General features: G+C 41.1%; 2 protein-coding genes across 2 annotated transcripts in view; one reads left to right on the top strand and one right to left on the bottom strand.

Moving 5' to 3' along the window:
- Window positions 1-6497: 6497 nt before the first annotated feature.
- Window positions 6498-9849, bottom strand: mrpl19 (mitochondrial ribosomal protein L19). The gene is made up of 6 exons (XM_031744731.2): window positions 9718-9849; window positions 9390-9510; window positions 9146-9264; window positions 8912-9046; window positions 7339-7520; window positions 6498-7022 (listed from the first exon to the last, which is right to left on the bottom strand). The coding sequence occupies exons 1-6, from the start codon at window positions 9794-9796 to the stop codon at window positions 6801-6803; spliced, it is 858 nt and encodes a 285-aa protein (XP_031600591.1). The 5' UTR covers window positions 9797-9849; the 3' UTR covers window positions 6498-6800.
- Window positions 9850-10513: 664 nt separating this feature from the next.
- LOC116324162 (protein eva-1 homolog A) overlaps window positions 10514-27723 on the top strand; it is a 75763-nt gene continuing 58553 nt past the window's right edge. Inside the window, exon 1 of the mRNA XM_039599368.1 lies at window positions 10514-10938. Within this exon, the coding sequence (XP_039455302.1) occupies window positions 10830-10938 (109 nt within the window). The 5' untranslated portion in view covers window positions 10514-10829. The remainder of the gene's footprint in view (window positions 10939-27723) is intronic.

Below are 27723 nucleotides of genomic sequence, written 5' to 3' on the forward strand. Positions count from 1 at the left end.
TATCGGTGGTATTAGAGATATAACATTGACTCTGATATATGAAATCCTGTCACTGAAAGGGAGGGAAATCGAAAACTTCAAAACTTCCGGTTCCAAGTTTTCCAAAGCATCAGAGTTGTACGCGTCTATGCTTATCAATTCCTTTATTGGTGCCTGTGGCTGCTGCGATTGCACACTTATTGCAAGTCAGCAATGTCATACACGTGTATCTCGGTAGTGAGGACAAAGCATTGCTTCACAATGAAAGATTGTAACAGTGCTAGTTGCAATGGCTGTAACACGATTATTTCAAGTTGGGGGGAAACACCAGCAACATCCTGAAACATCTTTTTATGCGACACGGGATTCACTTCCAGGGTTACCATGTATTTGATGCTCTATGTATGTGTACAACAAGAGATATCGCTACTCGTGTAAACTATTGTTTACATGACTGAAATCCGGCATAAACTGAAACAAATAAACAAACATATAAAACTGCTTCAAGAATCAATAACAGACTTGATAAAGAATCGCATCTATAAGAAGATTCGCTCATTCGCATCTGTAGTCACTAACAAAATATGACAAATATAAAGGTTTTATAAGCATGCATGTAACATATGCATGCTTGAGCTCCACTGTGCATGATGACATATGCGCAAAACTTAACAGCAGAAGGCTCTTTATACATTGAGCTGCCAAATACACGCTCCTACACTGAAAGTCGACTTTTTCTTAGTGTAAAGTCTATAAACGTGCAGTTAGATGTTAACTTTTATTGCACACTTATCCATTTGTTTTAGTCAATTAGAAAAAATACTTTTTTCTTAGAGCTTTTTAGAACTTTTTTTGTTGGGGACATTTATCTTAAGTCTGCTTTAACCTTAGCAAACAGGGTTAGCCATGTTACCTCACAAGACCTTATATAAATCACTTATTTGTTTGTTAACCTTATTGACCCAGGGCCTCGCAGTGTAGAGCTTGGCTGGGTTTTGTTCTAAATCCTTTGGTTCCCTCCCACATACAAAAGACCAGCATTAAAGGGATGCTGAAGAAAGAAAGACTCTGTGTCTGTCTTTTAGTCTGTGTTTTCATGTATAATACATTGGCAATGCATGAGAAATTATAAGGTCCAGAATGTCATAATCTAAAGCAGTGTGGTGCGTCTGGGAATCGGTGATTATGTGCCTCGGCAGCTCTCTCTCTCTATTTATATCAACAGTCTTTCAGCTGCTGCTAGATATGAGTGAAAAAAACGGAGCTGACTGCTACCCAGTCCTGTGAATCTGTGTTCTTCCTGCATACTTGGCGTTAGATCAAGGTGAATCGGGCATGAGCAAGGGAATGAGCTAAGTAAAGTAAGACTGTGTCGGTGTGTGTGTGTGTACACTCTCAGCCCTCATTAGTAAACGCCAGCCTTGCGTTCACAGTATGAACACACCATTTCTCCCCTTCCCCTCGCTCTCGGCCCCCTTTAAACTAAATGAGGTTAATAAACTCAAGACTTTACTACCATCACCAACGCCATCCTTCCACCACCTCCTACCTCCTTCTTCCTTCATCTCTACCTCCACCTCTCCCTGCACTCCTGAGCCAGCACTCCTCCACCTCCCTTTTTCCTCCTAAGCCTCCCTCCCTCTTTTATCTCAGCTGAAATGCTTTCTTCCTCTTTTCCTCACCTCTTTTTTATTGTCATTGTTGCGAGGCAAAAGCTCTGGGATTTCCTCCCTCTTTTTCCCAGGACAGAGCTGCAATTACAGCTCAGGAGAGAAGAAGACCAGCTGTGCAGGGGAACCGAACTGAGAGCTGCATACAGGTGTAGCAAGAAGACAAAGGGCGCCTCCCAGAGGGAAGGAAGTCAAACTGCTAATATTTCCGTCCCAGTAATTCTTCCTCACGTCAAAGCAGAAGCACGCTTTGAGTCAGCACTCATGACTGTTTTAAAAACAAGTGCGAGGGCAGGGTTATCATGACCAGAGAGGAAGAAAATTTGTCATGAGGAATATTACTCTGTGTTATGACCTGGTTCACGTCCTTAGCAATAAACCACAAGTGAGTACAAGCTAGCTTTGGCAAGAACAAACAGTAATACCAACAAAATGTAAAGAATGCACCAAAGAGCCTTGGGTGCTCCTACCTCGGACAGCATGTTGACAGTGACATCCTAAAAGCAGAAAATACTCAAGATATTACTGAAAAGGCACACAACCAACCAAGGTCAAACTCAAGACAGCTGCGTCCTGCATGCATAGACAGGAATGCTGTTCAGGTTGGCAAAAATATCATATGTCAATTCATAATAGGTTAAGTGAGTGAATGGCTGTGAAGCATGCATTGTTCATGCTGCTGTTTGAGTTGTTCTCCCTTTCATCTTTATGCTTCTATCCTCAGGACATAAAATCAATGAAGTACAAGTTATACTCCCTGTTTTATTTTCCTGACTTATCATGCCTTGAAAATATTTCGAGTCATACCAAAAATTATTAGTGTTTTTAAAGAAATGTGTGACTATTTGATATCTGGGGCTGCCTCCAAACAAAAGGTTTAAGTGTTATTTTCAGCTCAGTTTTGGCCACGGTGTTCCTCTGATCATATGACTGAGGGGGACTTTAGTCTGCGGTGTGAAGCTGGAAAACTTTCCTCAGTTTTACTGTTGTGGCCCAGAATGAACCAATAGTACGTTTCTTGTGACTCTCATTATTAATCACGACTTCGAGCCGTCAGTAGCATTCCAGGACAATATGATCCTTTTGAAGAATTCTTGAGATGTGTTCACGTATGTCCTTAATTAATCTTAAGCACGTAAAAAATAGCTAGATGTTGGGAGTGTAGCTACTGAGATTTGCAGAATGGTCCTCAATAAAGTATTTTCAGCAGCCACTTTGTTAGATACATCTTTTTAGCAGCATGTTGGACCCTTCTGAGCTGCCGTAATTCTTTGTGTCACAGATTCAACAAGCTGCTGGAAACGTTCCTCGGGGATCTTGGTTTATGTTGACGTGATAGCATCACACAGTTGCAGCAGATTTGATGGCTTCACATACATGACAGGAATCTTCCAGTCCAACAAAATCTCAAAGGTACTCTATTGGATTCATATCTGTTGACTATATTCAAGAAACCACTTTGAGATGATTTGAGCAAGTTACCCTGTTAGAATCAGCCATCAGAAGATGGGTAAACTAAAAGGATGGATATGGTCAACAATAACACTCGAGTACAATGTGGCCTAGTAAGAAAGCTCACAAGGAGCCCAACTATCCTCTGCACCGTTTCACTAAGAGCACCTGCTCATATGTTTTTCCAACCTTCTATTGTCCAGTTTTGGTGATCCTGTGTGAACTGCAGCCTTTTCAGTTTCCCGTTCTTAGGCAAATCCAACTTCTGATGCTTTGGTCTTCTGATGCTTTAACCCATCTGCTTCAGGGTTCAACGTGTTGTCCACTTGAAGAAGCTTTTCTTCATGCCCTAGTTGGAATGAGTAGTTATTTTAGTTACTGTTGCCTTCCTATCAGTTTGAAGCAGCCCAGCCATTTTCCTGTGACCTCTGGCATCAGTGATGCATTTATGCCCTGACAACTGTTGCTCACGGGATATTTTCTTTTTCAGACCATCCTCTGTAAACCCTAGAGATAATTGTGTGGGAAAATCCCAGGAGATCAGGAATTTCGGAAATATACACTATATACGACATTCAAAGTTTGCCTTGAATTTCCTTTCTTTCCCATTCTGTTTGAACTACTCATACTCAGTTTGAACTTCAACACGTTGCATTTGGCTAGGTTTACATGCCTAAATGCATTGTTAATACTTAATCAGTCATTCAAGTGACAACTGAATGTATAAGTCATTGCCAGCACAGACAATATTTGTATCAGTGGGATCTAGTCATCAGTGGTTAAGGGTCTCTGTGTGGTATTTATGGACAAAAAGAAAAATGTAATCCCCCGAGATGAGAAATTTTTATATATTTGTCATCTGACAAGTAGTACTGATGAAACAGATTGGCCACTGAAATTTCTGATTACATTCTCCTCCTGTGCCGTACCATCATCCTTGTCCTCCTGTCATTAAATGAATAATCCTAAAACTACTGTCCAACACGTTCCATTTGATGGACGCTTTTATCCAAACACTTCTGGGATGAGATACTTGGCCTCAACTGGAAGTGAACCCTTGACCCCAGTAGCACTGCCAGATCGACTCCACACAGGATCACACTATTAAAAAGACTTTGATATGTGCCTGTTCAACTTCAGCTATCAGCTGCTTGCAATGTAATGTTTCCTAACAGCTGTCACACTGTCTATGTGTGTGTGTGTGTGTGTGTGTGTGTGAGCGTAACAAAGAGAGTGATGGCAGCAGGAGCCCATGTGAGTCCCGTGGGACAGTCGGAGAGGAGCAGACGGTTGTGTCGTTTCACTGGAAACATATGGTGAAACTCAAGTGTGTAATTTACCTAGGACTATGGGTGGCCCCAAGGAGCACATACACACATGTGTAAGCACACATGCACACAGTGAGAGGGTGTAATTTACCTGGGGCCTATGGGTGGCCCAGTATCCCATTGCACTTGTCATACACACAGACAGCTCAAACACAGTTCACACACGCTGACAGAGATAGAGAGAGTGAAACTAATTTCCCCAGGCCTGCAGACAGGAGAATAAGAAATCACACGATGACAGAGATGTTAAGAGATCAGCACTCTGATCCGGTAGAGTGAGACTGTGCTATATTGGCCCAGTGGAAGACATTACCTCAAAATCTCAATCTGTGGGAGTTGCTGCACACCCTCACATCCTCTCAAATTCATCAACCTGCCTGCTTTTCAAGAGCTATCCCGCCTTAGAGAGAAAAAGAGATGAAGGTCTTGGGAGTACCAGGGAAAGGGAGGAAGACAGATTAGAAGAGCATGTCCCTCCCTACATTCCTACACTGTGGTGTGTGGCACTGTAACTATCATCAGCCCTCCATCCTTTGCAGTTGGATGTTATTGAGGGGGTGGGATTATGTCTCTTCAAACCTGTATGCCCCACCTCGATTCTAGTATCTAGTTTCAGCATGAGGATTGACAGACAGGTTGCCCCAGACGTTTACAGTTGGCACTGTTTAGAGTGTCTGTCTGTTAGGGAGGGCTGGTATGATAGCCCGTCTGCAAGTTACTGTATGTGTCTGTGTGTGTGAGCAAGACACAGAGACACAGAGAGAAAGAGAGCGAGAGAGAAAAAAAAAGAAAAAAAGCTGGTGTTTGATCTTCTTTCCCAGCCAAAGGGCTTTAACTGCACTCCAGGTGCAGCAGTCAACCTGAGGGCAGGGGAGGCACATACAGTTTAAATCACACACATAGGCACACCAGCAACGTTTCCCTAGAGCAGTAACATGGACTGTGTAACTTTGCGGTTTACACTGGTTTACCAGTTCAGTGGTGTCGCCGTGGAATGCGCCTAAAGACTCGGTAATGTGCTGCAACATAAACATTTCTGTTGCCGCCTCCACATGGGAACTTCAGTCTCAAAGAGAAATACCGAAAAAGGTGAAAGGGCCTGCAGGTTCAGTAGGTAGCATAATGACGACGCGCAGGACAGGCTCTCAGTCAACTGTATACAGAAGCACATGGAGTTGGTTTTCTTTGCTGCAGGTCACATCTAATTAGCCAGAGAATAAATTAGCCGGAGTAAACACACTGTGTACAACACTGCAGCGATGTGGAAACCTATTTGTTCAACAGGTGCAGAAGATTTGGCAATTGGACTAAAACAATTACAAAGCCATTAACTCTAGCAGATACCCTGTGAATTGCTGTATATCACAGTTAAAGGCTTTCTTCCACTCCATGACCCTAAATGTAACACGAGTCCTCACTCCCTTTATTCCGCTCTATCTCCACACAGGGAATCTGTGTGGTCCATAATGAGCTCAGCAAACATCTGCTACTCCTGTATTAGAGACCATTTTCTCCACATCTCATCCTGTAATATGGAGAAATTAGAGTGCAGGGACTCATTGAGCATGTTTATACACACACACACACACACTCACACACACACACTCACACACACACACTCACACTCACAGTGAGCAGACATAACATAAGGAGTCCAAGAGTTTTTATACTACCCAACTGACGCTCTAACATACCATCTCAACACCACAATTTTCCATCCACAACAGTAAAACACTACCGGGTGTCTTTGGTGTGTGTGCTCCCTGAATACCAAGGTTCTGGGTTACGGCTGCCAGGTTTAGCCCATAAAGCCCTTAGAACATGAACGGATGGAAAAATCCACCCAAAAAAACATCTCAGTTAACCTGCTTGTTTGGAATGGTCCTGTCATCATTAGTTTAAATAAAACATTATTTGTTTATTTAGCACAGCAGGAGTTTCTCCTTAAAACACTGCATGAATTATATAACTGCTAACGGGAGGCAACTTGAGTAGAGAAACACCGCCACCTGGTGTCACAACTCCAAACAAAGAGCACAGACCATAACAAGACAATGAAATTCAGTTGTAACGCTTGCAGGGTTAATTAGCTTTATTACAGACGACACTCAATATCGCATACTGTGAATGTCACAGCTAAAATCAGTGACACTGGAAGAACTCCTCAGCAGACTGATACGCAGACATGAAGAAGACAATGCTTTTACAAATAGAACATCAATATCCATATTCACTTCTTGTTAGATAAAGAGGTGTGGCTGTTGTAAACCACTTGGAAGAAGACTTGATTTGTTCCGCATCCATGACCGCCTCATCTTCCAATTTTGGAAAGGTCTGCACTGATGGTAAAAAGGAAAAAAAGTTGTTTGTTTCACTTGCTCATATCCTGCTGGACTTCTTTGATGATCTGCTCCTCCAGTTTAGATGTGTCGTACTCTTTTAGCATGTCATACTCCAGCCACGGCTGTGCCCACTTCTGGGCATGCTCCATCTGTTCTGGGGTCAGGGAGAGGTCAAAGCGGATGCCCTGGATGTTGAACTTAGGCCGTTCCCAGCGTTTAGACCATGGCTTTGGACGCATCCTTACCTTGATCTGGAGGACGGACAAAAACAAGTAATTGTTTTTGGTTCAACATGCTGCAGTTTTATTCTTGCATCTTAGGTCTGTTAAATAGATAGACTGAACTGGACTGGGCTCAACACATTATAATTTAGTTCTTTTAGATCAAATCCCACACATTTGGCCTATTTATTTCAGCATTGCTACAAATAAGACCTGTAGTAATATCAGTAATGATAAATGAAGGTTCATCAAAAATATTTAAACAACATTAAGTGTAATAGACGAGTTTGCTTTGGAGAAGCCCAACTGGATCCAGCTGTTTCAGTTCACTTTTTAGTTCACTTACCTTGTTGACAGGCACCTCTCCAGTAGGTGAGAAAGGCACTGGCTTCATTTCGGGGTCCACAGTGCTGTACTCGGGCAGAGCGTCTCTCAGGTACATCAGATTATCGTCTAGTCTTTTCTCCAGCTTCAGCACCTCAATCTTCTGAATACGAGGGCTGTACAGCTCATAGCAGATCTCCACACCTAGGTCAAAATCACAGGCGTACATTATTAAAACATGGGTTAACCCTGATCACCTGGCTAACGACTCCTACTGGCCAAACACTTCAATCTGACAGCCTTTCTGCATCTGCTACCTTTACGTTTTATTCCTAAACTTTTAAAATTAACTCCAAGCTTTGACAGTGCATTTTATAATGCAAACAACTGTTCATTTTTCTTGCATGCTTCTCCTATATGGCCAACAAAAAGTGTAAAATGAGAGTGGCTTTGAATGCAACATTTTAGTTTAGGATTGTAGAAAAACTTCGAATAAGAGACAAACACAAGGTGGGAAAAAACCCATCAGAAACTCCAATGACAAGTGCTACAAGTTAGCAAATGAGCTGAACAGCTAATCAAATGTTATCTTCTATTCAGCTTTTACCTTTCAGAAATTCTGAAAATAAGACTACCTCCATAAATTGAATAATGTGCATTTTCTCAACAATCTTTTGGTGAACCTGTGCAAATGGCTGCAACCACTGCACTGTGGTTTCCAGGAACCCTCAGTTTTTTTGGTCGGAGGTATTTAGTATTAAGTTGATCTTCCAGTGGCTACCACGCAGGTCTTTTCAAAGCCATTCTTCTGCTACTTTGATCCCTCATGGCACTCACATTATTGTTATTTGAGGTCTTCTTCTTTTCCTCCTGCCTGCCCAGTATATTAACTATCACTCCTCTGTACATGTCCAAACCATCTCAGCCTTGCCTTTCAAACTTTGTCTCTAAACCTAATAAGTTCCTATATATTTACTTCTAATCTTGTCCATCCTGGGCACTCCCAATAAAAACCTTAACATCTTCAGCTCATCCTCTTAACTTTTTATTAGTATCTCAAACCACACATCACAGCAGGTCTCAATATCCATCTTGTAAACCTTCCTTTTTAGTCTTGCTGCTAAAAAGTGAGACATAAAAGGAACTCATATCCACCCTGCCTGCACTCTCTTCTTCATCACTCTTGTGCACCGTCTGTTGCTTTAGCTGTTTGACCCTAGGTATTTAAACTCATCTATCCTCACTATCTCTCTGCCTCACCTTTCCACCAGTCTCCCTCTCATTCACATGTATTCTGTCTTGATTCTACAGATTTTCATTCCTCTTCTTTCCAGAGAACACGTCTCTCTCTTCCACCTGCTCCTTACTCTCACTACAAATCATAATGTCGTCTGCGAACAACACAGTTCACAGAGATTCCTGCCTAATCTCATCTCTCAACAATCAGTGATATAATCCCACAACACCGCTTGCTTCCTGTCCTTGTGCATGTCGTGGACCATGCTCACATACTTCTGCTGCTCCTAATTTCCTCATGCAGTACCACAGATACTCTGCATTCAGAAGACATTTCTTATAAAACAAACAAACCTCACCTTGGTTATTAATGATGTTCCTCAGGACAAACGTGGCCCCCAGCCCTTTTCCTCCTCTCTGGATGCAGATGCCAACGAAGCGGTTGGTTTTCCCACTGGCATTTGGATCAGCCATAATCACAGCTAGAATACTCCCTGAAACCAACAAAACAGTTATAAATCTCTACATTCAGGTCAAAATATGCAAATGTCTCATCATGCAGTGGTACTACACCTGACAGTTTAGGTTCTTACCAACATAAAATTCAGGAATGTTGAGCACTTTTCTTCTGCGAATCATGTCTTTCCTCTCAATAGAAAACTTTAAAGGATCTGTTCTCTGTCTAGGAGGGATAAACTCTGGGCTCAAGAACCTAAGAAAAGAGGAGCAGGGGGGAACAAGTCACAAAAAAAAAATCCTACTTACTCACGGATACACACACAAATTTTCAGTGTCACTGAAATTTTGAGGTGTATGCTCTGCAAATGAGCGTCATACTTTCGGAGAGATGCCACAGTCTGTGTCTTGTCTACGATGACAGGTTTCGATGGAGGGACGAATTTCGGCGATTCGCTGTCATTCCCAGCAGCACGAAGACACGGAGATGTAGACAGAAACCCTGAAATCGAGAAGAAACTAAGACCGTCTTGTTTCTCATCAGTTAGTTATAAACCTAAGGGTTAAGCATGTTATTTGGAGAGGTTGTTTCTAGCGTTAGCTCCGTTAGCTCAGAGTGGACAAGTACGGCGCGTCCCACGACCTGTCAGGAAAATACACAGTTATATGATAATACAGAAGATTTAAAAAAGTAATTCCATTTACTTACGCTCATTTTGGAGCTGCAAGTTTCGTAGTAACCTCAGTGAGATTATAAATCTGTCCAGCCTTTTAGTGCAGGCTGCCATGATTGACCTTCTGTTGTCGCGTGTGAGACTGTACGGAAGCCGTGTGGGTCAAACGTACTTGAAACGCGAATTCTCCAAGCTGCAGTGCGGCAAGTTGCCCACAAGATGGTAAAACTGTTCCTTCATTTGATATCTATTGGTCCTGACAGGCCATAATAATAATAATATGATATTATAATAATAATAATATTATTATTATAATATCATATCATATCATATCATATCATATAATATCATAATAATAATAATTATTATTATAACATGTTCTGAGAAGGTGATGACATTATTAAGGCGCTAAGTGCTTCACCGGCTGATCGCTTTCTACCTATTTCAGTTATTGCTTAAGTGAAACTTTAGCAATAGCAAAATGTGTCCAAAATAGCATGGCATAGGGCACACCGTACTGATAAAAATCCCACGTCAATTATTTTATATATAAGAGCAGTGGTATTAGAAAAAAAGTAATTAAGTCAGAAGTATGTAGCATTTGTATGGTCTTTCTCGTTATGTTGGAGCTTCTTGTAACAGGTATAACCTATAGGGTGTCACTATAGTCTGTTATTACTCTGTTTTAAATCGTATTTTATCAGATTGGTCTTTGTAGCTGTCAGATTACGAAAGTAGACTGTCTCTGCGATATAAAGTGGAAAATAGATATAATATACATAAGTAACATAGACACAGTTGTCAATTAGGACTCAAACATTGCACCTTTAAGAAAAAAAAAAGACTTTCTAAGCTAACTCTGTCTCTTTGAGACCATGCAGGGGAGCGTCGATCCCGCAGGTGGTGGCCATCCTCCACAGCACGCAGTTGGAAATGTAGTCAGAGAGCTGTGTACTGCTCCAGCCTTAAGTAATCCCAGTCTCAGTCTCACAGCGGTGTGGTGGGAGGCTGAGGAGAAGGCTAGAGACATGGACGCGCACATCTCCTGAATTCATCTCACAGTCTGAACCTCGATGTTTCCGCTGCTGCTGATGCTGCAGGACTTTCTAATGATTCGGAGACAATTTAAAAACGCGAGGCTTCAAGGATGTTCTTCTCAGATGGGACTCTCTCAGCCGTCAGTTTTACGCTCCTCTTGGGAATAACGTGTCTGACCGTCCTCTGCGATCTCACCGTGGGCTCTCCAGACCTTTCAGGTTGTGATTTTGTTATTTGTTTTGCAACACACGAAATACAATCTTGTTTTCTAGACTTTAGAAAGCGGCGCGTTCTTTTCTTAGAACTTGCTTTTATACTGCGTGACTGCACTTGCGCTCATTTGAAACTTGAGCGTGTTGTGTGCAGAGTTTATTTTTGCCCCCTTGGGAAATGAAACACATCACGAATAACTGCTGAGCACGACTGCTACTATAACTGATTTCAGAGCTGTTTCGCATCAACTTCTCCTCTCGGGACGACCCATGCCTGTGGCGTGCTGCAGCATGCACACTCAAATGTTTGCGCAAACCCACTATAGGGCACGACTTAAACATGCGGAAAACACTCTTATCGTGCTTATCTTTAAGGCCTATTCTGACACAGTTTGACCCATATGAGGCACTTCAAACAGGTTCCCTTTTACTAAACCGATCCGACTGTATGGATTAGTCTGGAGGCTGGTTTATCAGCACAGCATAAACCTGCTACACACACACCCCATTGAGGATGCAGCTGAGATAAATGGAATAATGGTTAATGTGTTACTGGATGGGAACTGTGGTATAGGCCAGATGCTGCCCTTCTTTATAGATTTACAACCCAGAGAATAAAGCAAAAGCCGACTCCAGAGGAAATTTTATGGCTTTTCTGTACTTCATATAAGCTGCAATCAGCTTCAAAGATAAAAGTGAACATCAGTGCTTAGACCTCAGGACAGAGTCAGAATTTATACATAAGCCAGTGTGATGGAGACTGTAAGCCTTTGTGTCTGCTCCTAAAAGGTAGTATATTACTGAATTAAATTATTCTGTGTTGCATTAGTCTGTTGAGCTCTGCTGGGCCCAAGGCAAGCCTGCAGGTTTTGTTTATAGTGCCATAAAACAGAAAGGGAGTTTTGTGATGGTGTTAATTGGCCTCTAATGGGTCTAATGATTGGAATCAGCAGACTAACGCTACGGGGAAAGGTGCTAAAGAGCAGATGCATGTAAAGCGTCCCCCGTGTATGATTCTGTGTGCATGTGTCCATGTTGCTGCCTAATTAGTTGTGAAAGACCCTGGTCTAGCGAAGGCTGTTAACAAGCTTTCATTTCTGTAATTAACATGTACACACATAGATGTGCGGGTGGATGTTAATTTTGTCACAAGTAATAAGACTGAACGGATTACATGGTGGTTAATCAGCCAGCAAGTAAAAACCAAACAAGCAGCTGATTCCATCTCGAGTTCTGCTGCAGGCTTACACGCGATTATGCAAACATAAACGAAAAGCATGTCTGGCAGGAGTTCATTTGCTGAACTCTCAAGTTTGGTGCAAATTCACTTCCTGTGATTCTGAAACCTGCAATTTTTCTGCCCCCATTGAGACCACTGACCTCTGATTAGTTTTTAGTATCTGCCCCGGAGAGTCATCGTTGCTGACTCCCCAGATGCACAGAAATGCTGACCAGTCTTTCCTGTGGATACGATGAGAAAGAGACTTTTTTCAGAGTACCTCAGTGACAAAGAAAACCTTCAAGCCTCACATTCTTGACTAGCTGGATTGTTCCTGGAGACCGTGCAGACCTTTTTGATTGACAGGTGCTGCCACCCTGCAGAGCGACAGAAGTTTTGATCTACCATCTGTCAGTCAGACCTTTATCAGTCAGATGGTTGAACCAATGATGGTGAGCAATCTGCTCACATCAGTGGACCTCAGTCTCTGCTTTTAGTTAATCTTTTCAAGTGACCATTTGTGGCAGTAGAAGTTTATTTCATTTGCATTTGAATTTGTTGTTAACAACTAAATGTAGTCATAGTTTCATATTTCATCAATGGCATTGAGAGCACTGGTGAAATGGAGGAACAAAAACTATGTTGGTGGGTTATTTAATTCTTCTTCTGCCCTGTAATCATTTTCTATTACAGTACAGCAATCTGAGCAGCTAATTAGAGGCACAGAGTGCGCCATGCAACACTTAAGAGCCTATAGGCTAACAATGGTGTCAGCCTAGCTACTTTATCTAAATTGAAAGTTCACAGAATTCAGTGTAAAACCTCCTTGTCTCTCCATCTTTGTTCACGCTATGGACTGAGCACTCAGCTTGTAATGTAACATCTAACTGCCAAGCCTCTCTTTCCAAAAACGCTTTCTTTGTGCAAATGCTACCCACAGTCGTTTTAGTGCCCATTTTCTGGAACCTGAGGACCACATGATTACTGGCTGTTATTTCTGTGTTTCTGTCTCGGTGCCATTACGAGTTGACGTAGGACAGATTATCATTTCTGTCAACACGTAGTTGTGATGCTAAAGGAAAGTGATGAATGCCAGGCTGTTTAGAAAAAGGTCAAAACAATAACAGGAATAAAGCTTTTGCTGCAGCTGTGCCTTTTGGCCTGACGGTTGCTCGCTTTATCTGTAAGCATCTCCAGCAAAACACTCGCATACAATAGCGTATGCTTCTTTTAACTGCAGAATGTTCTAGAGCCGCTACCATTGTTAATGAGATTTTACTGATGATGTTGCCAAAGAGTTACAGTCAAGCCACTTTCTTTCTCTTTCTATGTCTTAACCCCCCACCCAGGCAAAACCCTTATTTAACCTTACTCAAAGGGAAGTGAGGCTGTTGAGGGGCCAAAGGGTCAACTGAAGTCATCCCATAGTAACCATCAGTGTGTGGTTAGAGGGACCTGCCATCCATCTTATGCTTTGTTCCCCTGTCGAACCTCACCTCACATGTTTTTCAAAGATGAGCAAGGTAGCGAGAAAGTCACCGCAGTACTGTTTTTTGGGTCATTTTAAAGGGTCATTTCTGGCTTGTGTGATCCATTCGACTTGCATTTAGGCTCTTGATCGTGACTCTAACTGTGATGTCAACTTTTAAGTTTGTAAAATAACAAATCCCTTATTTAACAAGGAGAAAAGAGCAGCCTCTCTTATTAATACATAATTAAAATCGTACATTGTAGGCCTACGATCAGTGTGTTGATATCGTGTGTAAAGCCTGTGGCGCTCAATGCATTTTAGGTGAGAGATTAGCTGAAGACTTTTCTATAGCCAAGTGCTTTAAGCTTCATGTAACTGCAGCCTGCACATACACAGACACACAAATCCAGTGCTGTTAAACTGTTAGTAAGTCTTGGTATAGCTAGCCCTAACCCCAGCTCTGCATACACACTGAAAGCCAATCAAGGTCCCTTAATTCTTAATCTGCTTTGATTTTTTAATGGTCCTGTATATGGGTGGCATTCTGAACCCCATGCGCTCCTCTCCAAGCCCCTTCCCCCTCTCTATAGGCTCATCATACCTCCACCACCACCGCTTCTCCTCCCCGCCTCTTTGCTGCCTCTACTCCTCCCTAGGGCTTGCCTGATCACTGTTTCTGTGTCTGCTTGTGTGCCAGGTGAGCTCTGTCTAAACAAATCCTGCCTCCCACTTGTTTTGTCTACTGCGGTGGAGGCAGGCGGCTAGGCGGACAGCAAGGACCTGGCATAAGGCCGCTTTTCTCTCGAGCTGAATAGCGAGAGGTTACGCGTCTCTTCAGAAGAATGGTTTCTGTGAACGATTTTCCCAAAGGAGCGGCTCGAGTACAGGGAGCTCACACACAGAAAGGTTTACACTAAAGTCCTCTCTTGATTTCATCTTTTAAATCCACTCATACGCCAAGTGGTTGAATAGGGATATGACTGGGTTTATAGCACGTTATCACATCTGAATGATGCTTTGAGTCTGCTTATAGGATCCAAATCCTTTTTCAATCATTTAAAATCACAAGCAAATATTCAAAACTAAAGCTGGTTGTTTTACATTTAGTTTAGGTCCTGACGCAGCTCTGACACAGAAAATATTTTCATATATGAGAAGCATAAAATATTGGCTGCAAATCGACATATCCCACAGTCACAGTTTTAGGAAATAGGAAACTAAAGTGGGTGCAGAAAGCTTGGGGATATACTGTAGATAACTTCTGCCCCTGTATGCATTTATGGCAGAGTGCGTGGGGTGTGTGTGTAATTTAAGATGGAAGTCTGGCCTGGCGCAACATGGATATGATGAAAGACATGACCTACCATGTAAGTTCCTCCCCCGGGATACAATCAGTACATAAACAAACACACGCATAAGGCAGAGCTTGACATCACACAGGGGAACAACAAAGTGGAGCTGGAGATGAGAGATGGCTGTTTACAACAGGAAGCAAATCTTCTCCTCCGCTAATTTAAGACTGGCATGAGGAAATTAAATTTTACCACATCGCAGTGCAACAACCGGAGAAAACTCTGTTCTGTTTTGTTGTGGCTGTGATTAAAAGTGGCTTGTTGAGATGTAAATAAGATTTTAAGCTTTTCTTTTTGCATAAATCAAGTTCTTTATCAGCTTTTTTTTAAACCCACAATCCCCTGAAGGTGTTTTCAAATGAAAAGAAAAGACAAAGCAACGAATTAAGATAAAGTGCTGAGATGATTAATGTTTCCATGTGTGCTCACAGGAGGAATAGCCTTAAAGGTGAGCTTTGCGTTAGTCAAGTAGTGGCATATGGGCTCATTAACATGATCGAGTCAAAATGAGTTATTGTGTCATTGCCAAAAGATGCATTGGAAGCGATCGTATCCTGAGTGAGGTAATGTGTAATAAATGTTTTGGCACCTTTTGAGGTAATATTATGCTAAATTAAGTAGAGGATGGAGTGTTAGTAATGTCGTGGTACCACCCAAAGAACAGACACACTGTAAGCTGCCATCATCAAGGTAGCTATTTTACAATCATTTTTTTCTGGTGTATCATATGCACACCTAAGACACCTTCCATCTGACCTTTGGTTTGGATGAAGTTGTATTTTTGAAGTGTGTTTAAAGTCTTGTAGATTGTAGAATGCTTATTCTACTTTGAGTTTTATGAAATGTGGAGTTTCAATCGTGTCTTAATGTGTGCTCTTCCACGCCTTACCTGCTTGCCTTGATTCACTCAGGTGCATTTGTCTGTTTTAGCTTGTTTTATCTGGGCTAGAGTCATAGGTGTTATATGAACTCTTGCTAGGGTCATCTGGTATAGGACAACTTGAGATGGGGGCTTTCTTAAAACAGATGTGACCCTACCTTTGTAGTGAGTGGTCACACGGTATTTCCTTAATAATATTAAAATACTTTTTCATCCCTTTTTCACCCTGTTCCTATTAGTTGATCTTTATTGCTAATATGAAAAGTACAGCCTCAGTCTCTTTATAGACTTGCATTCCTGTCTATTAATCTTGCAACAACTCGTCATATCTGAATAATCATTCTGATTGTTTTGTTTGCAACAAGCGTTCTCACCAAGTCTGACTAGAATTAATGATTGCATTTATTTCTGGGCAACCTTTTTTCTTTTACACAGCAGTAGCACACAGTGACATTTTAACTCACCAATCTGTGTAAAATTTTCAGTTGTAGAAAAACATTTGTTTATGATGAATTTTTGCTATTCCAAATTCAGACCAGACATGTGTCTGAGCCTACATGATGTCATATTTGATGGTGAACGAGGACCTTAAATGCAGACTTGCAGGCAGACAGGGATCAAATGAAAACAACATTTTATCGAAGGGGAAATTGTAATCTTACAAAGTGCAGTAAAATAACAAACTCCATGTGAAAACACAAGAAGGCTAGGGAGACACTGGGAGCTCAGAAACAACAGGACTACAGGAACCACAGAAAACAGTAACCGCGGTAAAAAGTATCGGGAACAGTACAGGTACCAGTATGACCCGATAAAGAACTGAGACAAACTGGAGGAATAAATACCTCGACATCTTGGGAACTGCACATACGTAAGCTAAATCTGGATGATGAGACATTCGAAGTGAACTAAGAACAAGGCACAAGGGCACACAAAAATAATACAGGAAGAAACTAAACAGGAAGACTTAGGCAGGGTATACTGAAAGAAAGAATACTATAAATACAATGGTAACTGGAACAAATGGCACATGGCTGAAAACACAATAAATGAATTAAGAATGAAACTGAAGACAATTAATAATCAGCAGAACTTAGGAGACCGAAAACACAAAACACTGGCCCATGACATGTGAGCAGGAAGGAGTGAAGCTTATTCAGCAGCACAGCGGAGCACACACACAAAAACAGAGAACATATTGAGAGATTTCAGAATTCAGAACTATAGTTTTCCTTTGCTAGAGTTGACACTGACAGTAAGTCCTTTACATGGATGCTCAATATCTTGTACAAACTGTGGCTTTCTCCATCACTGTCGATGTCACTGAATGACAATATGATGAATTGCTGAGCGGTGGAGCAGTAATATATAAGGTAGGGCCCCTTAGAGTACAACTACTGTGGCCTAATCACCAGCATGTCCAGACACACATGAGCTCTCCAGAGGATCTGTATCTCCTGCTTATATATTCAGGAGCTCCTCCAACTACAGGATATAACAGTTAAGCAACAATTAATTACAAGATTAACTTCATCAGTGCTTATTCTACCCTTGAGAGTGGGATTATTAAGAAAATGTACCTACTCTCTAACTGCTTAAATCAACTTATCTTTCAAACATCAGATCACACCCTCACCTGAAAGTACATATTCTGCAGTTGCCATATGCTCCCAGGAACTTCATGATAAGAGGAGTCCAGAAGGGCTCGGGCTGGTTTTGCAGTTCCTGGGTCCAAACGAGACAGAAGGCAAGTGCGAGGTGGTGTTGAGAGACAAACAAACAAATTAATCTAATGGGAATCTTGAAACTAGAACTTTTAGCAAAACACTTTAGAATTTCATATTTGACTTGACATTACCCACATAACACAGCTGTGTTAAAAGCGCTGTACATTATGTTTAGAGGTCACGGGCCTCCTAGTGACAGGAATTATTGTCCTTTTCCTTTTTTCTGTTATACATATAATGTGACACGAATGCTCACATTAATTAATCATTTTAATACAAAAGGACTCAGAACGCTTTAAATGTTCAGTTTCTTTCTGTGTGATGTTGGTGAGAGCAGATATCCTTAGTATGGTCATCTTACACTACTGTCACACTAGGAAAAACTGGTTGTAAATCCCTGCATGAACAAAATAATTGTGCAATGAACTTGCATTCTTGTTGCCTTTTAAAATGGTTTGTAGTCATTTGCTGTCTTCAATGGAAATTTGCTGTTTTTAAGATGGCAACAAAATGGCACTGACATAGAGTTTGTCAGCCATCAGTCTGCTTGTGTTTGTGACTCAATGGGTCATCTTCGCAATTAAATGCAATCTGTTTGTGATAATATGGTGATTAACTGCAGTGATAAGTGATAGTTATTCTGTGCCTGAAAAGGGCTTAATAACACAAATAATGGTCATACCTTTTCCTTTTTGGGCTCTTTGAGTTTTGCAGGTGGATTCGAGTAGTGGTGATGAACATCACACGTTTTTTTCTGGGGTCTGAATCAAAGGAGCCAAAGCTGTGTGAAAGCAAACTCAGCAAAATACTGTGACGGACTGTTATCTGTGTGTTGACTGAGGGCTTACATTGGCTGCTGACAAAAAAAAGAAGAAGAAGAAAAACACTATAATTTTACCATGTTGGTGTTGCTTTTTCAAACAACGCCTGTCTCAATCCTGATTTTAGGCTGAACTTCATAATTAAATCCGGGCTGAATTTTAAATTACTAATGTAGGCCGAGAAGGAGGTCTGACTAGCAGCTGAGAATCGAGGTTTATTATCAGGAGAGAACTCGTCCAGTCAGCTGTGAATACTGCACGATAATCGTTATTTTGTATAGATTTCTCTCAGTACGTAAAAACACCCAAATGGCCCAATCAGACGCTGAGCTGGATGGTGTTATAGTAATAACTGTTATTGGGGAGAGAAGAGAGGGTCTAATTCCATTTAGCTGAAAAGATGTATATATACACATTGCAGGTGTGTGTTTCTACTTGCCCTTTCTTGCATTAGGGAGAGTTAGAAGATCCAAAGAAAACACACAGAAACTTGTGAAGAAGATTCTTGAGTGGCACCCTGGCGTTGCTGTATGCAGCTGCACTTACAAATCTATCTTTAAATCTCTGTCTCTATTTAAGCTCTTAGTAAACAATAAATTAACAATAATAATTCATATTTCCAATACAGCCACAGGCTGTTTTACAGAAAAAGTCTTTTGAGTTGTGTCTTCTGCTGCTAGTACAGAGGGTTGGACTGTTTAGGTTGAGCTGTAAATAAACAGCAGCATGTGGGGAGGAAAAGGCTGAAGGGTGTTGCACTGGCTATTGAATTATGCTCTAAACAAGCGGTAAGACACGCTCACGTGGACATGCAAAAAATACAAAACAAAAAAAGAACTGTCACTCTTTTTTATTTCTGTGACTTGAAGAATGTTAGCCATGCATTGATGCCTCCTCTGTCTTTAAGTCTGTTTCCTGGGTGCTGATTTGTGCTTGGCTCAAGAGTTGATATCTCGTTCCATCCATCCACCCATGAGCAGGTTGCTATAGTGGAGAAAAGGAAACAATTTGAGCAGCATTTCTTCCTTTTATAGTTTGAAACCCTTGGAGGCTAAGAGAGAGACAGAGGGCACAGAGCGATGGAGAGGTAGAGAGGTGGGGCACCAAAGGGCCAGTCAGAACAAGGAGGCATTGTGTAGCCCCCCAACTGTGTTGGACTGACAGTCTGCATTACAGCACGCTACAGCAGCCTGCTCCCCAAAGCACTGCTAATCTGTTGCTTACTGCCCCTCTGGCCAGCTCAGGTAAAGGGGGAAGGAACGAGAGACGGGAGGAGACAGATTCCACTTGTTTTCCCCTAAGCCAAATACATTTTTACCACCCAAATCTAGATTGTGTTTGTTGCTCTTTCAGCACAAAATGATAATAAAAAAACAGTGTAAAGTGTGGTATTTGAGCTGTAAAGTAAAGACTGGATTTTATTCAATATTGGCATTTGTAACTGAAGCTCTTTATAACTAGAGCAAAGTAGGTTTCACCTTCAGTCTGTCCCTGCAGATCTGTCTGACTTTGTTGTAAAGGGAAAGGGATCTCCTTCCTAAGTCCCAGTGGACATCCTGCAGATGGTTTTTACTTTCGCAGTTCTTCTGGAGTTGTGCTGTTGCTTGTTTTCACAGAACAGCCCACCAGATAAGCTTGTTAATTCCCTCCAAAAAGCTCAGCCTTTGAGTGCCCACCCACTCCTATGCTTTTTTCTTTTTTTCCCCTTTTTTAAGGGAAATATTTCTCTTTTTTGCCAAGCACATGCCTGAACTGTGATAGAGGTATGTGGTCTTGCTGTTAATGCATTAAGACTGACGATTGCTTTTGGAGGGAGTTTTGTGGGCTTTTGAGAAAAATAAAGAAGGATGAATGTAATGGAGCAATTTGCAGGATTACAGCCTGCCAGACAGCCAGGCTGTTTTGATGGTGTTGCAAAAGGGTTTGTTATTTTTAATGCAAGAGTATTTTCAGCTTAGACAGCGTTAGGAGACTAGCTGATGGAAAGAAGGCTTAGAAGGAGAATTTTGACTGTACATTTCATTCTCATTTTAGGATGACTATTATAACGTATTATCATTTAAAAAAAAACTTAACTAGTGTCAAGAATGATGCAAAACTTGACTCAAAAATAAAAGTAAAGCTTAATTAACTTAATTAATTTGGCTGCTGTGTTTCAGCTTCTGTCTTATTGTGATAACACTGTTTATTGACTCAGTCAGAGCTGAGCTCAATAAATCTGAAGCAGATAACAGGGACTTATTTTATAGCTCAAACATCCAGGAGTAGGTGGGGGTCATATAACATCAAAAGTATATCATGATATTTTAAGGAAATTTGCATATTTATGACCATATAAATAATATACAGACAAAATACAAAATATAATTTGTTGGTAATACCGTAACTGGTTAACAGTGTAGTTTAAAGTAACATGACATTGTAACTCTTCAGCAGTCTGCACACTATTGTTTCATAGTAAAATTGAAATTGAAAAAATATTTTATACCATTAAATGTATCTCAGGCTGAGCTTTTAAACTACTTGCTTCAAGTCCTCCTTTATCTCCATGTAACCAAGTAATTTCCATCCACTGGTTGCTCTTCCCATCATGTGGAGAACTAATGTTAGTAGTAAATTGTACTGAAAAGTATGTTTTGATCTCATGCATTGAAACCATTTTCTTGCAGATTTTACAAGTAAGCACGTACTGGATTCTTGTTTTTTTTGGATGTCTAATTTTTTTGTAGCCAAACCACTTTGATATTATTATCATTATTATAATAATATTATTATTATAAGTAGCTCTCTTTTTAGGTACTACACAGGCTGACACTGTGCTCTCGCTTTCAGACATGCCTGGGCTTGTGTTGTTGTTCTGCAGACAAACTTCGCTACATCCTATCATGAGAAGGTTTTTAATAACGCATTAATATATATTACCTTTGTCATGGATAGTATGATATGTAAAGGCCTCATCCAGGAGACAGTTTTTCTAATTGAAAGAATATTTAACGAATAAGACTGAAAAAAATCTTCTTAAAGATGACTTTAATGTATGGTTTGATTCTAGACCTGTAAAAACAAAAATTCTTGCTTTCTATTTCTTTCTTTCTTTTAGTTTTTTTGATAACAAAAAAGCATAATTATATCCATTACCATGATGACCACGAGTCCATTACCACGAGAGCATTGGCCTACTGATAAACTTTCCCTGAGGACTCCTAACCTTCTAAGTGTATGCAAATTCAAGTGTTAATATTGACGTATTTTTGAAGAGCGATAGTTTTGCTGCTCTGTTGAAATTTGGACACGTTTCTTTGAAGTTTCCACACTGTATAGCCAATTGTTACAAATTGTCATAAGTATCTCTGTCTAGCCTTCTCACTGGCAGTTTAAATGAGTGCAATGAATTGTCTCAGTGGTGACCTCTCTGTCAAACGTTCACTTGTCCAAGCCTCAGGCTACAACTTCTCCAACTAGCAGTCACTTAAATCCAATCTGCTGTGATGATGGTGACTGAGGAAGGATACATCTGTCGTTCACTCTGTGACGATAAAGCTTACACACTGATGCATCTGTCTGGCGATTAGGGATATGCACTCTGACTGCCACCCAACTTTTCCAGGCCGTAAAAGTGACCATTAAAATGACAGATCTGCCCTCCTCTGGTTCTGTCTGTCCATATTTTTCTCCATCTGCATGCAAAAGCCAGAGATATTCCCAGAACCCCAGTGCCCCTCACTCCTTCACCCTTCCACCCCATATTCCATCCCACCGTTTAAAAAGAAACACACATGCTCTGAAGCTTGGAGTAGAAGTGTCCTCCTGCCTTGTGCCCTTTGACCCTCTGAGGTCACAAGAAGAGGCACGTGCTGACAGAGGTCATGGGAGGGTCCAGTATTTGGGTTTTGATGATTCCCTAAGGCAGACTTAGCGGCCACTGTCATGCCGTGAGGACATCCCCAAGCTGGCAGATTTATACCCATTCAGCACCCTCGGGACATCTTTAGACAGCAAACCCACAGGTGGACGTCCTCTGATTGTCTGCAGGGGTCGGCTCTTGTCAACAATCTAAAACATCAAGCGTGACCTCGTTGCTAAGATGACTTTAGCTGTCAGGGCAAGCTCCTCCTGTGCTTTCATATAAAGCAAACTGTCCAGTGTGGGGTTTTTTCTTTCCCTTCTTGTGATAAACAAGCAAGAAAAAGAAGTTGTTGCAAACTCCTTGTCCCTCCTGACATGTGCATGACTTAGCATGTGACATTCCTCGCTAGTTCATTCATTTTAGTATCATTTTATGCACTCCTGGAAGAGTGGGATTCATGCCTCTATTAGAGTTTAAGCGACTTGAAGAGTTTTAGGCCGTAAAACGCACACACATCATTATAAGCCCCCCAGTGTGCTGCTTTTGGATTCATACATCATGCTGTGAACAAATGAGCTGTGTTTGGAAAGGCTGGGGGCAGAGCGGGCTGTAGACGTTTGTTTGTTTACTTTTACATGAGGCTGTTGGTTTATATGTGAGCGTGCGTGTGTGTGTGTGGCTGCTTGTTTGTGTGTGAAGGTGTCAGAAAGATAAGCCATCACCGGGAGGAGGAAAGGACCAGGAGAACACAGTGTTTGTGTTTGTGTCTCTGGTTTTAATGACTTCAGCTGCTTGGTTTCTGGTCTTTCTCTCTCTCTCCCTCTCTCTCTCTCTCTCTCTCTCGCTCTCTCTCTCTCTCTTGTTTGAGGGGAGGAAGGGTAGATGTGTAAGCAACTCTGATTTTCAAAATAAGGCGACCATCGCCTGAGGGTATTGATACACACCATGAGGCCAACCCGTGCTGTTATTTTTAAAAAGTGGGATAAACAAGTTAGCACACAGACCTTTTCTTCCCTCTGGATTCCAAACCAGAGAATTTTGTGCACCAGTGAAACTGATCAAAGCATAGGAATTTTTTTGTTTGCTTTTTTTTTCACATCTGTCTAAAATGTTAGAATCAATGTTGCATTTACCCATATGCACACAGTTTTGCCACTGTGTAAAAGACAAGAAAGAAACACACACAAGCATACCCACAGATGAATGTCATGCTTATAAATCTTAATGCAGCAAAACCCTCAGCTTGTCGTCTAATATCAGTTTACCCACTCTTTATTTTCTCTCTCTTTAGGCTTTCTTTCTCTTTTTGCCACACGTTCTCCAATTTCATTAGCTATTGTTTGATCAGTCAAACAGCAAAACTAAATGTAGTGCACACAGCGTATGTAAAGTGCGTGTCTGTTGACATGCTCAGGAAAGGCAACACTGCACCGGTTAGACTTCAGTCACACAGGCCTTGAGACCGGTCGGGGGCCCCTTTGCGACTTCCAGTTGCTAGGGAACAATGGGAGCAGCTGGCAGGTTAAATGTGTTGCAAAGAGGATGTGGCGGCAAAAACCTCTTTGGGATTGGTTTGATTGATAGCAGATTGTTACGATTCCCTGTAGCTTGTATGGAAGGCACCTAATTCTCTGGAAACACTCTCAACTCTCTGGTTGTTGGTCTGAAAGTGAGAACATTCGTCTACAAAGTAATGCCTCACTGCTGCAGACCGCGGGTTTCACTTTAAAGGTGAATGGTATTTGTTTCCAGTTTGTGTTTGCACTCGATTTGGTGTCTTCATTGCAAACTATGGGGAACTGGTACAACCTGCTAGAGATCAAAGCAATCACAAGGTGGTTTTTGGTGCATATACCCTCTCTGTGACAAATTTCACCTAGTGACTGCCGGCAACCTTCAGCAACCTTCTGCCAGCTAATCGGGGAATATACATTTTTCCCTCACGACTAGTGTGCCCAACACCTGCCTGACAACAATCCCTTCCAACTATTTCAGTGCAAGCATTTCCCTTTTTCACTCCTTACATAATCTGCATTTGCTGGATTTACAATTATCATCACTGTTTTTTTTTTATTTTATTTTAGCAGATTGGGGTTGTGACTTTGTTGCCAGAGGGTCTAATACTTTGGTTTGATTACAGTAACATAACATACGTGAAAGCTCTGAAGTAAAATGGACAAATCAACCCAGTTATTGTAATTGAGTAGTGTAGGAGGTATTTAAAATTAGCTGCCTGGAATAATAAAAAAAATAGTGGTGTGATTAACTAAATTGTAGGCTAATCCAAAGTATAATATGAAGACGAATGTAGTCCGAGCAGAGGAATTCTAATTATTTGAGGAATGCATATTTTAAAATCCAAATCAGAACAGCTTAGCAGTGAGGACTGTACATGGCATGTTTACAAAAGCAGTTCGGCACTTCTCCTTGACATTATATTTTTGTGGTGCGGACGCCATTAGGTGTGTGTTTTTAGTAGTATACATGTGAACATTTGCTCATTTATCTAGGTTGTTTTTGATATAGTTTAGTAACTTAGTTTGCCTTACCCAGCCGTAGTAGCAGAAGATGGCCTGTTTTATGACTCTGCTTAAAAAAAAAATTAAATATGAAATAAAGAATGCAATGTTGTTGTGCATATACATTTTTATTTTTTTACTTTGATATTTAAAAAAATGTTGAGATAAGTTAAATATTTTAGCCTTTGAAACTCTACTGAGGGGTATTCTACTTTTAGATACTCTAGGAACAACAAGTAAACCTGCAGTGCGAGAGCAAAGTGCTCTAATGGGGTGATATGGTACTACAAGGTCATTAAGATAAGATGGGGCCTGATTATTTAAGACTTTGTATGTGAGGAGCAGGATTTTGAATTCAATTCTGAATTTAACAGGGAGCCAATGAAGGGAAGCTAATACAGGAGAAATATGCTCTCTCTTTCTAGTCCCTGTCAGTACTCTTGCTGCAGCATTTTGGATTAACTGAAGACTTTTCAGGGAGTTTTTAGGACTTTCTGCAGTAGTCCAGCCTAGAAGTAATAAATGCATGAACTAGAATCTGGAGAAATCTTTATAATCCAAGTAGAAATTGTAACTATCCTGTGCTCTTTTTGCAAATTGCATGGTCATAATTCAAGTAGCAGGAAGAGGGGGACTATCTGGGTTGTTGTCAGTGCACAGTTTAAAAGCAGACTCTGTGATGGATTTGATGAGAAATTTGCACATCTTTGAAGGCCAAGTAGTACGTTTAGAGACTCATAAGGCAAGACACTTTATGCACATACATACTGGTTTTCCTGCAGTCCAGACCTGTCACCCCTGCAAGACATTTACTGCAAATGAAAAGTAGGACAAAATAAATAGTTTAGCAGCTGAAACTTCATATCAAACATTTCACTTTTAAAACAGCAGTTTATCTCCTTCTTATGGTGTGTTGTTAAAAGAAGAGGTGATGCAACACAGATATGAGCTCATTCCAACATTTTTGAATCTGAATTGAAAAGAAAAACACCTTCCAACAACCAATAAAAAGGTGTCAATATTTGATAATTTATAGGCTTATCAGTCAAAAAGACATTCTGTTTCCCAACTATTTTTAAGAGGAGCTGCATCTCAAAGTCATGCTCTGCTCCAGGCCTTTGCATCCCATCTGTCTTTTAGGAAATGTAATTACTACAGGGCCTAAAGCCACCAGCATTGGCCTTTGGACCTCTGCTGCCACATCCTGTGAGTGGTGGCTTTTAGAAGCTCTGTCTTCCTCTCTCCATACAGCTTTCTTCCTCAGCAAAAAAAGGTCATTGTTTTTCTGTTCTTGTTTATTTAAACCACCATAAAGCATTAAATTATTAAGCTCCTTCTCCAGCATTCATCTTATTCTTTGCTCTCCCCCCCTCTTCATTCTCTTCTTCCTCTTTTCAAGTACCAGACTTCTCCAGAGCAGTGCTGGAGTGTGGCCCGTGTCTTTGAGGCAAACCTCATCTCTTTCCCGAAATTACCACTTAAAGGGAATTCCTTTTCCAGCAAGGGAGCCTGCAGCCCTCCATCTTTGAACATTTGATGGTTTGATAGCTATAATTTGCTTAAAATAACACCAATAAATTTATGAAGCGGCAAATAAATGCCTAATGCACCAAGATGAAACGCAATACAGCCTTTCATACTGTAGCGCGGGAATGTCTTTATTATTTAGTTTCTATGGGATGTTTTTTTGAGGTCTTGTTACAAATATACTTTATCATATGTGAATGTTCTTGCACTTTTAGTTTACAGCTACAGCCTGTCAATTATCTCTAAAGTACAGTTTAAGCAATCACTTTTGTGGCATTAGGCTAAGCTGTAATCTCACAACTTTCTGCAATGTTATACATACTCGCCCAGTGCAAGAGGATTTACATCACTGCACAAGCACCATAACACTGACTTAAAGGAGTAAGCAGCTAAAAAAGAAGCAGCATTAATGGTATTATAACACGTCGGTAGCATTTGCAATACTTCTGTCATTCTTCAGGCCTGGCCAATAGGAAAAAGCGGCATCTTTCAAAAACAGGGGAAAGCCCTGAGCATTAGTAACTGACAGACTTTGTAGTCGAACCGCTCCCCCTCTCTTTTATTCACCTCCACCTTCCCCTCAGTTCATGTCAGAAGTACCTGTCGTGCTCATTCTTAGCAGACACTGAACACCCCAGCTTAGTGTACCAAAAGTGAATTAGTTAGCTTCCTCTGAGGCTGACCTGAAAGGTGAGACAGGTAAGATTTCAGCTGAGGCTCCAGCTTGGGTGAGAGCACTTTATATAAGCTTTTCATCAGTTTGTACAAGACATGAAGGCAATCTTTTAAGCTTATTTACCCACACCCAGGTGTAAATTGGCAAAGGTATTTGATATGCACTAGTTTGTGTACTAGTACCGATCCCTTGAGAGAACCACTATGCCAGCTGGGGTTTTGTTATGTGATGTTGACACAACACCGCAGACCACGACTAATCTCCATCATACGTGACCTGCTCCAACCCTGGGTCAGACGTAAGGGTCATCACATGACCAGATATAGGGGGCTAATAATCGCAAGTGCCTCTGATTTTATGCTTCATGACTGCCTGTGACAGTGGACATTATTTCCTGCTACCGGGATAAATTGCATAATTTTAAAAAATGCTCTTCATGTAGGACAATAAAAAGACACGTGCTGTTAACAAATCCCTGTGTGTACTTGTGCAGGCATTAAATAAGCCTTTCAATTCAGTTCATGACAAGAGTTGAGCTGTTTTTACACGTGAAGCATCAGAGCCACAGCCTCCTGTCTTTTAATGAGAGAATAAACAAACCAGTAGACATAATAGCGCAGCGCTTTTGTCAAGAGAAAGGGCAGAGAGCTAGTTAAATAGGGAGTCTGCCCCCCACATGAAAAAGAACACAGGGGAAAAGGGAGGAGGAAAGACGCCGGGGTGTTCCTGCAGCATTGTCGAACCTTATGCCT

This window comes from Oreochromis aureus, linkage group 15 (assembly GCF_013358895.1).
Source record: "Oreochromis aureus strain Israel breed Guangdong linkage group 15, ZZ_aureus, whole genome shotgun sequence".
Lineage (NCBI taxonomy): Eukaryota > Metazoa > Chordata > Actinopteri > Cichliformes > Cichlidae > Oreochromis > Oreochromis aureus.

Coding starts and splice junctions, on each gene's coding strand:
- mrpl19 (XM_031744731.2), bottom strand. CDS start 9,796: ATGGCAGCCTGCACTAAAAGGCTGGACAGATTTATAATCTCACTGAGG. Junction 9,511..9,717: donor CTTGCAGCTCCAAAATGAGC/GTAAGTAAATGG, acceptor TCTCGATTTCAG/GGTTTCTGTCTACATCTCCG. Junction 9,265..9,389: donor ACTGTGGCATCTCTCCGAAA/GTATGACGCTCA, acceptor CTCTTTTCTTAG/GTTCTTGAGCCCAGAGTTTA.